Consider the following 11,556-nt stretch of genomic DNA (forward strand, 5'->3'; position numbering starts at 1 on the left):
GAGAGTATCTCCTGATGTAGTATGGCTTGGAGTCATGGGCAAATCGTTTCTTCCTTCGTTCTTCGGAGTATTTCCGAAAAGGGAAAATAGTCTCTGATAGGCCAGAATATCGGCTTCCTCGGTCGTGTTTCCTAGAGTGGAAAATACTCTCTGATAGGATGGATGTCTATACTAAAGCTTGGAATGAGGATCTCAAGATCAATTCATCGTGTCAACGATAGAACGATATCCAGAAACTTCAATGGCTTCGCATGGAGTTTGTGCTAGATCCGATTTCCGTCTTCTCTTGATGTAGAGATGGAATTGCTATAAATATAATGTATATCCCACTGACAAAATAGATCATATACTTTCAGAAACAAACATATCAAACGACTACCCCTCGAGTTCTCATCATAAACCGAAAATGGCATCCCGTACAATCGTTCTCATTACCGGCGCAAATAGTGGTATTGGCTATGAAGCAGTAAAGGCCTTTCTACAATCTACCAAACCTTACCATATCCTTTTTGGTGCTCGTTCTTTGGGAAAGGCTCGAATTGCCGTTGAGGATTTGAAGAAGGAAGTTCCAGAGTCTAAGAATACAATTGAAACACTCGAGGTTGATCTTGTGAGTGATGAGAGTATTGAGAAGGCTTTTGAGACGGTCAAGGAGAAGTATGGGAGAGTTGATTCATTGGTTAACAATGCCGGTATGTAATTTTTTCTTCACATATCTTAAAAATGTAAAAGCAAAACTGATTTGTTTCCTCTTCTAGGCGCAACATATGATATCGCATATATAAACGGTAAAGGAACACTCCGTGAATGTTTCAACAACGCCTACGATGTCAATGTAGCTGGTACTCACGTCCTCACCTCCACATTCATACCCCTCCTCTTCAAATCCTCCGATCCTCGTCTGATATTCGTTACTGGCCTATCAGCCATCAATCAAGCGGCGCAAAAATATTTCCCAACCCCTCCACAACCCGCTGGATGGCCCAAGAAAATCGGCTTCGAAACCATCGGTTACAGATGTTCGAAAGTGGCACTTAATATGTTGATGTTGGATTGGAATCATAAGTTGCAGGCGGATGGAGTAAAGGTTTGGGCTGTGGGACCGGGCATGTGCGCTACGAATCTTGGGGGGTTAGGTCCAGAGCTTGCGTATAAGATGGGCTGTGAGCATCCTAGTAGGGGAGGATTGATTATTAGGAGTGTGATTGAGGGAGAGAGAGATGAGGATGTGGGGAAGATTGTAGGGAGGGATGGTGTGATTGATTGGTGAGTGAGTGAGGGTGAGGGTGATGGTAGGTATTGTTGGGTAAGAAGTATGGGATAGTTAGTTATTTATTTTCTTATACGCAGTATTTTCAGGCAATGCTTCTGCTCTCAAGCTTTTGGAATACCAATGGGTAGTATACCATACCATAAGTACGTTAAAAATATCCCTTCTTTATTTCAACAGCACCATCCATTTTATCAAGTCTTTGCGTACATAAGAATGAGATAGGTGGTGAACTCTTATTAGCTCAAGCTGGGCAATCGATACACTTAGCCGGTTCTCTTCACTCAGTGCGTATCGCAATCACAAAAATGACTATTAGATAACTTGGGGGCTTGCTAAATGTGTTGCGGTTGTGTTGGGGTGTTGTAATATGGATAGATGGATGAATGAATGAATGAATGTAAAGTTGCTAAGGGATTTATGAGGGAGTGACGTGGATTAATTACTTTTGAGAGAGAGAGAGAGAGAGAGAGAGAGAGAGAGAGGAGAGGAGAGCAGTTTCGATGTGCATTTTGAATTTTGTTGTATTGTCGTCGTGATTATTGTTATTATCTCTCTGTATATGGGAAGCGTTGTATTGTTGTTTCATTGTTATGTTGTTCTGTTGTTTTGTGGTGAGATGAGATGAAATAAGAACGAGGATGAGGATAACAACTCAAATATTAATTTCTAGTTTTTTGAATGGGTGGTGCTGTAGGTAGCTAGAGAGGGGTGAGGGGGATGGGGAGAGAGGGGGCTTAATGGTATATTCACTAGTTTGTGTTTGTACTTGCGGATTATAGTAAATGGTGGATGGTAGATGGTGGGGTAAGGAGGAGTAGCGAGATTTCAAGGTTAAGGAATTTCTATAGCATTGGTGTTTAAGGAGTCTAAATCCTGGATTCAGTGTTGCAGCGATAATAGTGACTGGCCAGCTGTTGGCTATTTGAGGGTCTGTGGGCTTGAATTGGAGTATGAGGGTTTGGGTGTGTACTGAAATATCAGACTATCATATTTTTTATTGTTGTCTTGGGATGGGATGTTGGTGTGAAATAGTGGTGCTTTGCAGTGTTATCGGGATGATATTTGTTGTTGTTTTTGGTTTATTGGGGAGGGCGGTCATGGGAAAGGGGGGGGGAGTACTAGTATTTGATATTTACGAAGTGTTTGGAAAGGTATGTTAGTTGGTGAGTCGATGGGAAGGACCCCCCCAAAAAACACTTAATCATTATTAGATGTGGAACCCAGTTTGAGAATGATAGACAATGGAACTGTTTGTGAAAAGTACACGATTTTTATAACGCGTTGTGAAACTGAGGTTAGGATATTCTCCGTCTAATTTTTCATCTGGGAGAGGCAAGAGATGATATCCGCAGCTCTGTTACCAACGTCATTCACTAGAAGCGGAATCGAGAGTCTGATAGGACCTGCAATTTGAAAGGCGGGGGTTATTTATACTTCCCTTCTTCTCTATTCTAAATCAACAACCCAATAATGTCCTTCACTGATATCCTCAGGTCTTGCGGATTGTGTGCTGGTTGTTTGATGTGTGTGCTTCTTTTTCCTTTTTTCTATATTATTAGATAGTGTCCAGAAGTTTTGGATTAGATCATTCACCCTTTCCTACTTGATTTATCACTGTCAATGTTTGCCGATTTGGTTAGTTTGGTTTTATTGCTGTTGGATGGGTCATAGTTATTGTCGCTTTCTATTTGGTGTTCTCCTTGCCGAATGATATAGGATTGGAGTGGAGAAAGTAAGTAAGTCAGTCAACCAGTCTACTCATTCGTAGTTTTTAGTAACGAATTCGTTCGCTGCTTATTTCATCTTGTTTGTATCCGGCTCTGACATTAGATGGGCAATCGCTTGGTGTTGGGCATCGTGGCAATAAATTACATAATATACATAAGAGACACAAGAGACATCTAGGAGAAGTATATTTATAATACTTGAATAACGCAATCGATGACGAAATTTCTTCTGGAATCTTATCGGGGATGGGATGGGTATTATCGTCTGATACTGATATATCTCCGGCCGCCAAGTACTTTCTCGAAATGTGTCAATGGTACTGGTTTTGAATCTTAAGTCTTGAATATGAATTCGAACTGCACATTGATATTGGATATAAGACCTTTTCTATATGGCAGATTTTACTTTTTTCGTGGGAGTCTGGGGGTGTGTTTAAATGCGCTGAGTCTTTACTTTTCTGTCAAATATGCGGTAGGTTCTTGCAGGTATTCTTGGGGGACTTCAAGTGGATCACTTAATCATTCTGGATGAGCAGATATTGTTGAGGTCGATGTGGAAATTAAAATGAGGAACTGATGGACTTGGTTGATGGTCTGGTGGGTTCCTCGGTTGTTTGAGGGGTATTGGATAGGTAAAGATTTATGGGAGATCTTGCAGCTGTTCTTTTTGATATATAGTTAATCTTGAATTTCGCGCATCTTTTAGATACCATAGCTACAATCAGTACAATGATGTAACAACGCATAGCGGAAAACATGGGCCAGAAACCACGGCTTGGTTTCTGAAGAAAGAGCGCTGATACTTTGGCATGTGAAGCACATCCAAATAAGTAGCGAGAAGTCTTTGAGAAGAGAATAGAGATTCTGAAAACCGATTGTGATGCCCAAAGTACAGATCAGTAGATGAAAGAACTCTGAATGGGCATGACGAGCCTGGGTGTGGTTTGAGAATTAAGAGTCATCGTATTGTGGAGAGGCATATATAGATATAGATTAGTTGGAGTTTGAACACATAATGATCTGGAAAAAGTTGCAACAGAAGTGTGCAGAATCTCAGTGTTGTTTTCCTTGACAATCTCGAATTACTGAAAGCGACAGTCAGAGTGAATATCACGAAATTCGAATACTGAACTGTTGTATTGAAACTTGTGCTAGTGGTTATGATGAGATTGTGGTGTAAACATAATTATCGCTGTCAATATTAAATACATCCTCCACTATCATTCCAAATATAACCCGCAAGGAATTTCGGATGATAGGGTAACATCCACCTATCAAACCTGTTGTTTCCTTTCACAGTATTTGGCACCAACTTGGTAGATGTTACATTTAGCTACTGTCAATCTTTAACTTTATACTAACAACTCATTGTGAAACTAAAAAGATAACATACTCACAAGTATTCCTCTTCCACTAAATAGAGAAAATTACCACGAAGAATCTTCATGTGTGCCGTGTAGCAGGAAAACCAGTACCGCCATGATCTACTACTTAGCATACTCCCCTCCACGCACACCTTGACCAAACTACAGATGTTCCAAACTCTAAAGCCTTCACTATCTCAACAATGAAACTCCCAGGCGACGGTGAAACAAAACAAAACAAAAACAACACATCATCATCACCACCAGAATCTCTTCACTATCGATTCTCATACTAGGGCTCTGAAACGGTGTACTATGAACGGGATTCAGATCTTGACGTTGAGCGGCGCAGTGCAGTATTTTCCAGCCAATTTCCCAAGACAGAAAAGAAAATGCAAACTAGAAAGTAAGATGTAAGTTACTGAATCCAAGACGCAGCGACTCCCATTCCAGTAATCCATCCACTTCGATATACAATCCATACGAATCATAGAATAAAAAGTAGAATTAGCTCTGTTATAATAGTACACAAAAATATAATACGTTACACCCTTCCCACGAAATCATCCATCGCTATGCAACTTTCCCTCTTTTCTATCTTACCCGTGTTTTTCCCTTCAATCCTCGCCCCATTCAACCTTCCAAACAACTCTTTATCACCCGCTAAAACCTCGAGATATCACGTCCGAACAGCCAATTGATTGCCCTATTGTCGTTAGTTCCATTTCCGACGAAATATAACGAGAGCAATGAAAGAGAGTAGGAAAACTTACCAATACATAGGGATTAGTATTTTATTCCTCCAGCTGATTGTTTGGGTTAGATATGCACCTCTCCAGATTACCCATGCTGTTCTCCTATATTCGGATGTATTGTTAGCAATGAAATTTGATAGAGTTCTTTCCGATTTCGCAGATATCCAATTACCAATCCTTTTCCTCCGTTTATCGAATCGACGAGCATCAAGTCTCAAAAGTAAAAATTGGAATTTCACTCACCCCTTAATCTCTCCCTTTCCATCCGTCTGCATGATTGCCTTCATACCTCCGACATAAGTCATGACCCCCATATTCCTAAAGGTAAATCCTTTATCCTCAGCAGCTCCAATGTTTCCCGCCTTCTCCATCTTATTAAGTCTTTTGCCCAACCATCTCGCTTCCTGGTTTGCTACTTGCGCGGTGGCTGGCAACCCCATATCTCCCAAGACCGCTACATCTCCCAATGCGAAAACATCATTCATCGTTGCTTCTTGTTGAGATTGCTTCGCTCCGTCCGGAGATGAACGAGTAGCCAATTTAACCCTAAAAAAATTATCCACCATTAATCCACCCGTTTTAGGACTTCTTTTCAATTCCCATTTTCTGCTTTCCGGTTTCTCTGCAATGTTTTCGCTATCGCTTCCAGCCAAAATAGCAGATTGAGTGGGGAAAGTATGAACCGAACTTAACGCCTTCTCGATGAAAGGATTCATCATCAGTCCCGTACTCCAAACACACATTCCCACACCTACATCACCCTCTTCCTTTAACTTTAATGTGAATCCCTTTTCTCCGTCTTCTCCATTTTCTCCTTCCTTGGGTAATCCTCTTTGCAACCCCAGGATGTGATGTTCAGTCTTGATCTCAATCCCATCTCTCTTGAAATGCTCCAATGCATAGTTTGCCAGATTTTTATCGAACATGGGGAGGATTTTTGGCGCCACATCATAGATTGTGATCTTTATGAACGGGGTTAACGAAGGGTAGAGAGTCGAGAGATCTTCATGACAAAGATCGAAGAGTTCGGCTGCGAATTCAACGCCAGTTGCTAGATGGGAAGTGTTAGATGGAAACCAGGAAGATAAATAGAGAGAACTTACGACCACCGCCTACAATGGCGAAATTCAAAAGTTGTTTTCTAAGAGAATCGGGAGTAGTTGGTAATGCGGCCGTTTCGAAACCTATGATTTTTAGAATCAGTAATTGTTATTCTCGGCCTTCTCATTTCTCTGCTCTTGTCAATTCCTCATGGTTGATTGACGCTCCACTGGGCCACTGCCGTGAGGGTCTTTTGGCTTCGCTCTAGGAGAGGGTAGGAGCTCGATTTGCGGGGATGTTGAGAGAGGAAAGTGGCTTCATGAGAGCGACTTTCTCTTCTCCATCCACCCCCCCCCAAAAGAAATGAACTCACATTCTAAGATCCTCTTCCTAATCTTTCTCGCATCCCCTACATCCTTTAAAAACAATGCATTTTCTCTCACACCCTCGATGCCAAATGTTTGACTATAACATCCAACACTGACCACCAATTTATCATAGCCCACCTCAAATACTTTTCCTTTGCCTTTCTTTTCTACTGTTGTGGAAGCGGTTTTAGGTCTCTCAATTGCGTTTTCTTCTACTTTGATAGTTTTCTTATCGAAGTTTACGTCGTCTGCCCACTGTGGTGTTGAGGTTGGTTAGTAATCCATGGCGACTTTCAACTTTTGTGAACAATGATGGAAAGCCGAATTCCTGTTCTCTGGCGGACGAATAGTGAGGGCATTTGAATTCTCGTTACTCCATTACAAAAGAAAGGGAATAGAACGACTTACCCCCTGCCAAAACTCGACCCCATTCCCTCTCGCTCCCCACCCACCCCATCCACCACCTACTAAGCCCCATCCTCTCCATCTTCCTCTACCTCTCACACTCCTATATGTCGCGTGTTAGCAAACACCCCTCATGAAGTCCTACCCTCTCAGGAATAAGAAACTCCAAAGCCTCCTTGGCTCTCAGCCCCAACTAGTAAAACCCCAAGATCTCTCATCAGTTCCTGTCCAGAAGCATCCACCCCCCTCCGAAACCACAAGAGAAATGCAAATACTCACTCAAGCGCGCTTCTGAATTCCAAAGTTCCCACAGCTGTGCTAGCCAATAACGGTGTGAACACAAAATATGACCGTGGAGAGATAACCACTGTCTGGTATTTCTTGGGGTCCAGTTGACGAGATAGTGTGAAGCCTGACCAGCCCGAGCCAAGAATCAGGACTCTTTCACGGTCTGTGTATGTGAGTAGGTGAATGGGTGTGCATTGAGTATTGAGTATCAGGTTTTGAGAAAATGAAAGAGACGAGGTATGTATATGGATGGATAGGAAGTAAATAGAGGGAATACGAACCGCCTTTCGAAGCGTCGAGCTCACGTGTTGATATGCATCTTGCGCCAGCACTCAAGCCCGCTGCCTTTCCACGTCTCGAAGATGATATAATTTCAGGAAATTTCCCAGCATACAAAGCCGAGCCCCTGGTTTTCGAGGTCGCTAAACTATAACTCATCATGTATCATATGATGTCCCCTCCCTTTGATGTGCAATCGATCAGTTCAAAAGTTCAAGCATAAAAATATCGAAGATCAAATAGCAGAGAAACTTTTCACTGAATAATCACGATGCAGAGAATAGGAGTTAGGAGGAACACGATATGGATTCGTTACCGATTTTCCCCGAATTTGAATATTCAATATTGATTCGATATCGTGGTGATCCGGTATGTGTGGATATGCTTGGCAAGGATGACCTCACCTCCACTGAATTTGCGGACAAAATCGAAACTCCGTGAGAACCGAAGAATGTTTCAACAGATGCTGAAAGGAGAAACACAGGAGCGGTGCAAATAGATGTTTGACTCCGAAGTTGTTGGAATGGCAGTGTAGTTATGGTCCTCAACCCAACCAAGCATCCAAGCTATATCGCTTTAGATTTGTCGAGGCTATTTTACCCCTGTCGTCTCAAGGCTTACCCTTACTCTGTATACACGCAGAAGCGAGGTTCGATCTACTCACAGTGTAAATTCCGGATGCTTTTACCAAGAACACGTCGAATTTGCAATTTCCATGTTGGCGATAGATTTGACCAAAGTGACACACACTATCGATAACCTGACAGGAGAGCGTCAAAATTCAAAGGGATTGAATTGTGGAAACAAGTCGACTATCAAACGATCAGGAATATGCAGATGATTGCATGGCAATGAACTTTCTATCCACCGGGCGGGTTAGACGTGATTATGACAAAGTTAATGAATCTTTGCTACACAGGTCATAAATAGCTTACCCCCAGTCAGTAAGATTTCAGCAAGGCTGAAGCCGAATTACAAGCTTCGAGCCTTGCAGGAGAAGGCTTCCCAAATAAATACAAACACATCAGGCACAACCACGACAAACGCATTCAAACCATCACACACATTCTTATTCAATGGCGCCACTACGTAGGTATTTGCGTATCAGCAAATATTCTGTTCTCGAATGTCGCATCTATGTCGACAATCCAGCTTTGGCAGAAAGTTGGCTACTCAATCCAAGAAACCCAGTCTTGCCCCGAGTCATCGAGAAGGTGCGTCCACTGGTTCTGCCAAAATTGCGCGAGGAGCAGGAAAGGAGCAAGTCGAAAGGGAAGAAGAAAGGCGTGAAGGATGTCGTTAGTGATGGTGAGTGGAATTCTTGGGTAAATCTACAGCAACGCAAGATTCGTTAACAATTATTGGCAGAGGACTTCGAAGTATCGATATTTCTGACGGAAACCAGTACACGGCATTCTATCATTTTCAAACACAAACATTTTCGAGATAGAAACAAGAAAGCTCTACAGTCGAATTCCGACAAACTGACTGGCAATACGAACGATGCGCCAATTGAAGTGGCTGATGGCCCAGCGATTGTGAGAGAGGCAAGCGAAGAGTCGTTTTCTCTACAAGACATACCTGAAGTAGGAAATGATTCGGATTTGTTTGTTAGTGAAGATGAAGGGCCTCGCGGATCAAAACGTTCAAGAATTGGGCGGGATTCTACAGACTCTGATTTTGGTCCTCTAGCGAAACGTCGGAAAGATGGAGAAATATCAGAGGATGATGATGACGACAAAAAGAAGATGGCAATGGATACTTCTTACGATGGATTTTCAGTGAATGGTCGCGTGCTATGTTTGGTCGTCAAACGGAAAGACAAAAAGGGCAAAGCTCCAGCCGCCAGTGGAGGTCAAGCAATGATGGAGGACTGGATCACGTCTACGCAGATGCCACCACAGCTAGAGGATGTATGAGATCCAGACTTCCCAATTATATCTCCTCGCATAGAACATCCAATGAAAGGCAGCTTCGGAGAACTCCACGACTGTAGATAGACACAGCCGCATCTCCAGACAAACCAGTGGTCTTGGCGATGTTTACACAGTAATCAGAGGATAGATGGAGAACGGACTTCCAATTAAACTTTTCATTTCAGGGATAACATAGTCTTTTGATATTTAAACTTTTCAAGAGGATAAAAAGTTAAAATGTCCGCCTGTCAAACTCGGCGAATTTCGAGACAAATGTGGCCCGAAAAAGTCGAGAGCTCGCGGCAATCAAAGGAGTTTGGTCTCGTGCATGCACCTTTGTGCTTCTGCCCAAAGCTCTGATTTGCTGCCGATCAGTTAGCTGTTATATGGTGCTATATGGTGCTATTAGGCGACGATTTTTTCGTTGCGGCATTTGTAAGGTTTAGGTTAACCCCATTTAGCAGTGAGAGTTTGTGAGTGTGTCCTAGTTGTAGATCTAGACTTTCATCCTCTATCACTGGTCTTCAAACCCGGGGTAAACGTCCTGATGGCCGCAGCTTATCATTATACTCTTCTAAGCCCGAACTCATTCTCTGGCCAGCCCTGGACCATCAGCTCTCATACGTGATGGGCTGGAAGAAACTCAGGTGCGAAGAAGTTGAAGCATGGGAGATGATCAGCGCCGAGTAATCCGACTCGATGTTGATGCCACAGTTTGCCCTGTATTTTTAATTTCTATTATTGACATATCAACCAAGAGCTACCCCTAGTTGTATTTTGCGATTAAGTGCGTGTGGCAATTTACAAGGTAAAAAGCAGCTATCAAATAAGACCAGAGCCGACAGCTACAATGATCTTACCTACGCGGTAGAACCCACGATGACGATGCTGCAAGTCTACTCACTTCAAACTTTCTTTCATAAAATTGAGGACGAATCATCAAACAGAGTTGTCACACGTTCCTGTCCCTGGGTCTACTCAACATGGCCCAAGCCCTGGTGGACTTTCCTTCTCCGGGTCCCCCGTTCCCTCTCCCGTCTTCCCCACAAACGATATGCTACTGAAGTCTGCGCGGACCAAACGAAATTACACAATGTACAGTGTTTTCATCCGTTGTATGCGTACCTTTTGAAAGTATAGTCGAGTTAGATCAGAATTGGACTTGTGATTGGTGCGGAAGTGACGCCACTCATGCGAACGGACGGTTTGTTTCGTACACAGAACTTTTTGTCTATGGGAAAAAGTATAAATCCCATTTCTTGGATATTTACTCCATTGAAAGAAACATCATGGCGTCTTGATTGTAGTGTAATTGAAATCGAAGAATGCCACTGGCAATCGTCGGTTTTGGCCGAATACTGCTTCAAAATGGTCGCCTAAAGTGACTTTTGCTTTCAATCGACGATAGCCTTTGCTTACCTCCCCAAGTCTATTTAAACGTGAAGCAGATGATAGCCGACAATGGTGAAACGCACCAAGGGTTTTTGGAGGAACGTTGGGAAAACATGAATGGGTGGACTACTCCCAGTGGACTGACACCAGAGAAGAATGGTGTTAGATGCTGAAAGACTTTTGCATCGATCGACAGTGTCATCATAAGCCTTCGGTTACATTCTCTTCATTCAGTGGGAATTATCCCGCTGGCTGTTTTTTCCAAGGCTGCAGAGGGGATTTCCCGCTTTTTTGTTCCAATCACGTTGTGTGCCGATGAAGAATTGTCCACAAGTATTGTTTCTAGGCCAATATGCTCGGACGTTGGCAATTTTGAAGATGCAAATCGGGCGATGACTATTGAGTTTGCGATCACCACTGCTCTAGATCCTGGGCTCATACACTTATTCTGAATAAAATATAGCTTACACATGCTCCCAATATATTGCCCAGACTCTTAACCGTGTTACAGACAGCGGGGTACGAGTGGAGATTGGCGTTTTGGCTGGATTGTGTGGACATAAAAAACGTTTTCACTGTATTATGATGCTGCAAATTGATAGAGGTGTTTGGGCTGCACATCATCGGCGCTGTGATGGTAGATCGAGAAGTCAGAGAGGGTTTTATCGTATTCTTCGTTTGGCATGAAGCTGGATGGATATGGATACGAATTATTTTTACTTTCCATGGCCGTGCGCATCTAGTCATC

General features: G+C 42.8%; 3 protein-coding genes across 4 annotated transcripts; 2 read left to right on the forward strand and 1 right to left on the reverse strand.

Annotated features, from left to right (window-relative positions):
- BCIN_01g01090 (hypothetical protein) lies at nt 1-2,514 on the forward strand. Its single transcript, XM_001555500.2, has 2 exons — nt 1-692; nt 759-2,514. Exons 1-2 carry the CDS (start codon nt 407-409, stop codon nt 1,268-1,270), a joined length of 798 nt encoding a protein of 265 aa, XP_001555550.1. The 5' UTR covers nt 1-406; the 3' UTR covers nt 1,271-2,514.
- A 2,159-nt stretch (nt 2,515-4,673) lies between these two features.
- Bcndi1 lies at nt 4,674-7,982 on the reverse strand. 2 transcript variants are annotated; one of them, XM_024690208.1, is made up of 9 exons: nt 7,817-7,982; nt 7,503-7,683; nt 7,213-7,384; nt 6,937-7,036; nt 6,534-6,783; nt 6,223-6,303; nt 5,363-6,170; nt 5,138-5,221; nt 4,674-5,070 (listed from the first exon to the last, which is right to left on the reverse strand). In XM_024690208.1, exons 2-9 carry the CDS (start codon nt 7,660-7,662, stop codon nt 5,028-5,030), a joined length of 1,698 nt encoding a protein of 565 aa, XP_024545976.1. In that variant the 5' UTR covers nt 7,663-7,683; nt 7,817-7,982; the 3' UTR covers nt 4,674-5,027. The 2 variants fall into 2 exon arrangements, with proteins under 2 accessions (XP_024545976.1, XP_001555551.2); XM_001555501.2 differs by lacking the exon at nt 7,817-7,982 and having other exon boundaries at nt 7,503-7,770.
- A 458-nt stretch (nt 7,983-8,440) lies between these two features.
- Nucleotides 8,441-9,667, forward strand: BCIN_01g01110 (hypothetical protein). Its single transcript, XM_024690209.1, has 2 exons — nt 8,441-8,808; nt 8,869-9,667. The coding sequence occupies exons 1-2, from the start codon at nt 8,577-8,579 to the stop codon at nt 9,417-9,419; spliced, it is 783 nt and encodes a 260-aa protein (XP_024545977.1). The 5' UTR covers nt 8,441-8,576; the 3' UTR covers nt 9,420-9,667.
- The last annotated feature ends 1,889 nt before the right edge of the window (nt 9,668-11,556 follow it).

Source organism: Botrytis cinerea, chromosome 1, assembly GCF_000143535.2.
Source record: "Botrytis cinerea B05.10 chromosome 1, complete sequence".
In the NCBI taxonomy this organism is placed as follows: Eukaryota; Fungi; Ascomycota; class Leotiomycetes; order Helotiales; family Sclerotiniaceae; genus Botrytis; species Botrytis cinerea.

Excerpts from the sequence above, each read along its gene's own strand:
- BCIN_01g01110 (XM_024690209.1), top strand. The coding sequence starts at position 8,577 with ATGGCGCCACTACGTAGGTATTTGCGTATCAGCAAATATTCTGTTCTC. Across the intron at positions 8,809-8,868 it reads GAAGGATGTCGTTAGTGATG|AGGACTTCGAAGTATCGATA; the intron begins GTGAGTGGAATT and ends AATTATTGGCAG.
- BCIN_01g01090 (XM_001555500.2), top strand. The coding sequence starts at position 407 with ATGGCATCCCGTACAATCGTTCTCATTACCGGCGCAAATAGTGGTATT. Across the intron at positions 693-758 it reads TTCATTGGTTAACAATGCCG|GCGCAACATATGATATCGCA; the intron begins GTATGTAATTTT and ends TTCCTCTTCTAG.
- Bcndi1 (XM_024690208.1), bottom strand. The coding sequence starts at position 7,662 with ATGATGAGTTATAGTTTAGCGACCTCGAAAACCAGGGGCTCGGCTTTG. Across the intron at positions 6,784-6,936 it reads GGGTCGAGTTTTGGCAGGGG|TGGGCAGACGACGTAAACTT; the intron begins GTAAGTCGTTCT and ends TCAACACCACAG. Across the intron at positions 5,222-5,362 it reads GGAAAGGGAGAGATTAAGGG|GAGAACAGCATGGGTAATCT; the intron begins GTGAGTGAAATT and ends ATCCGAATATAG.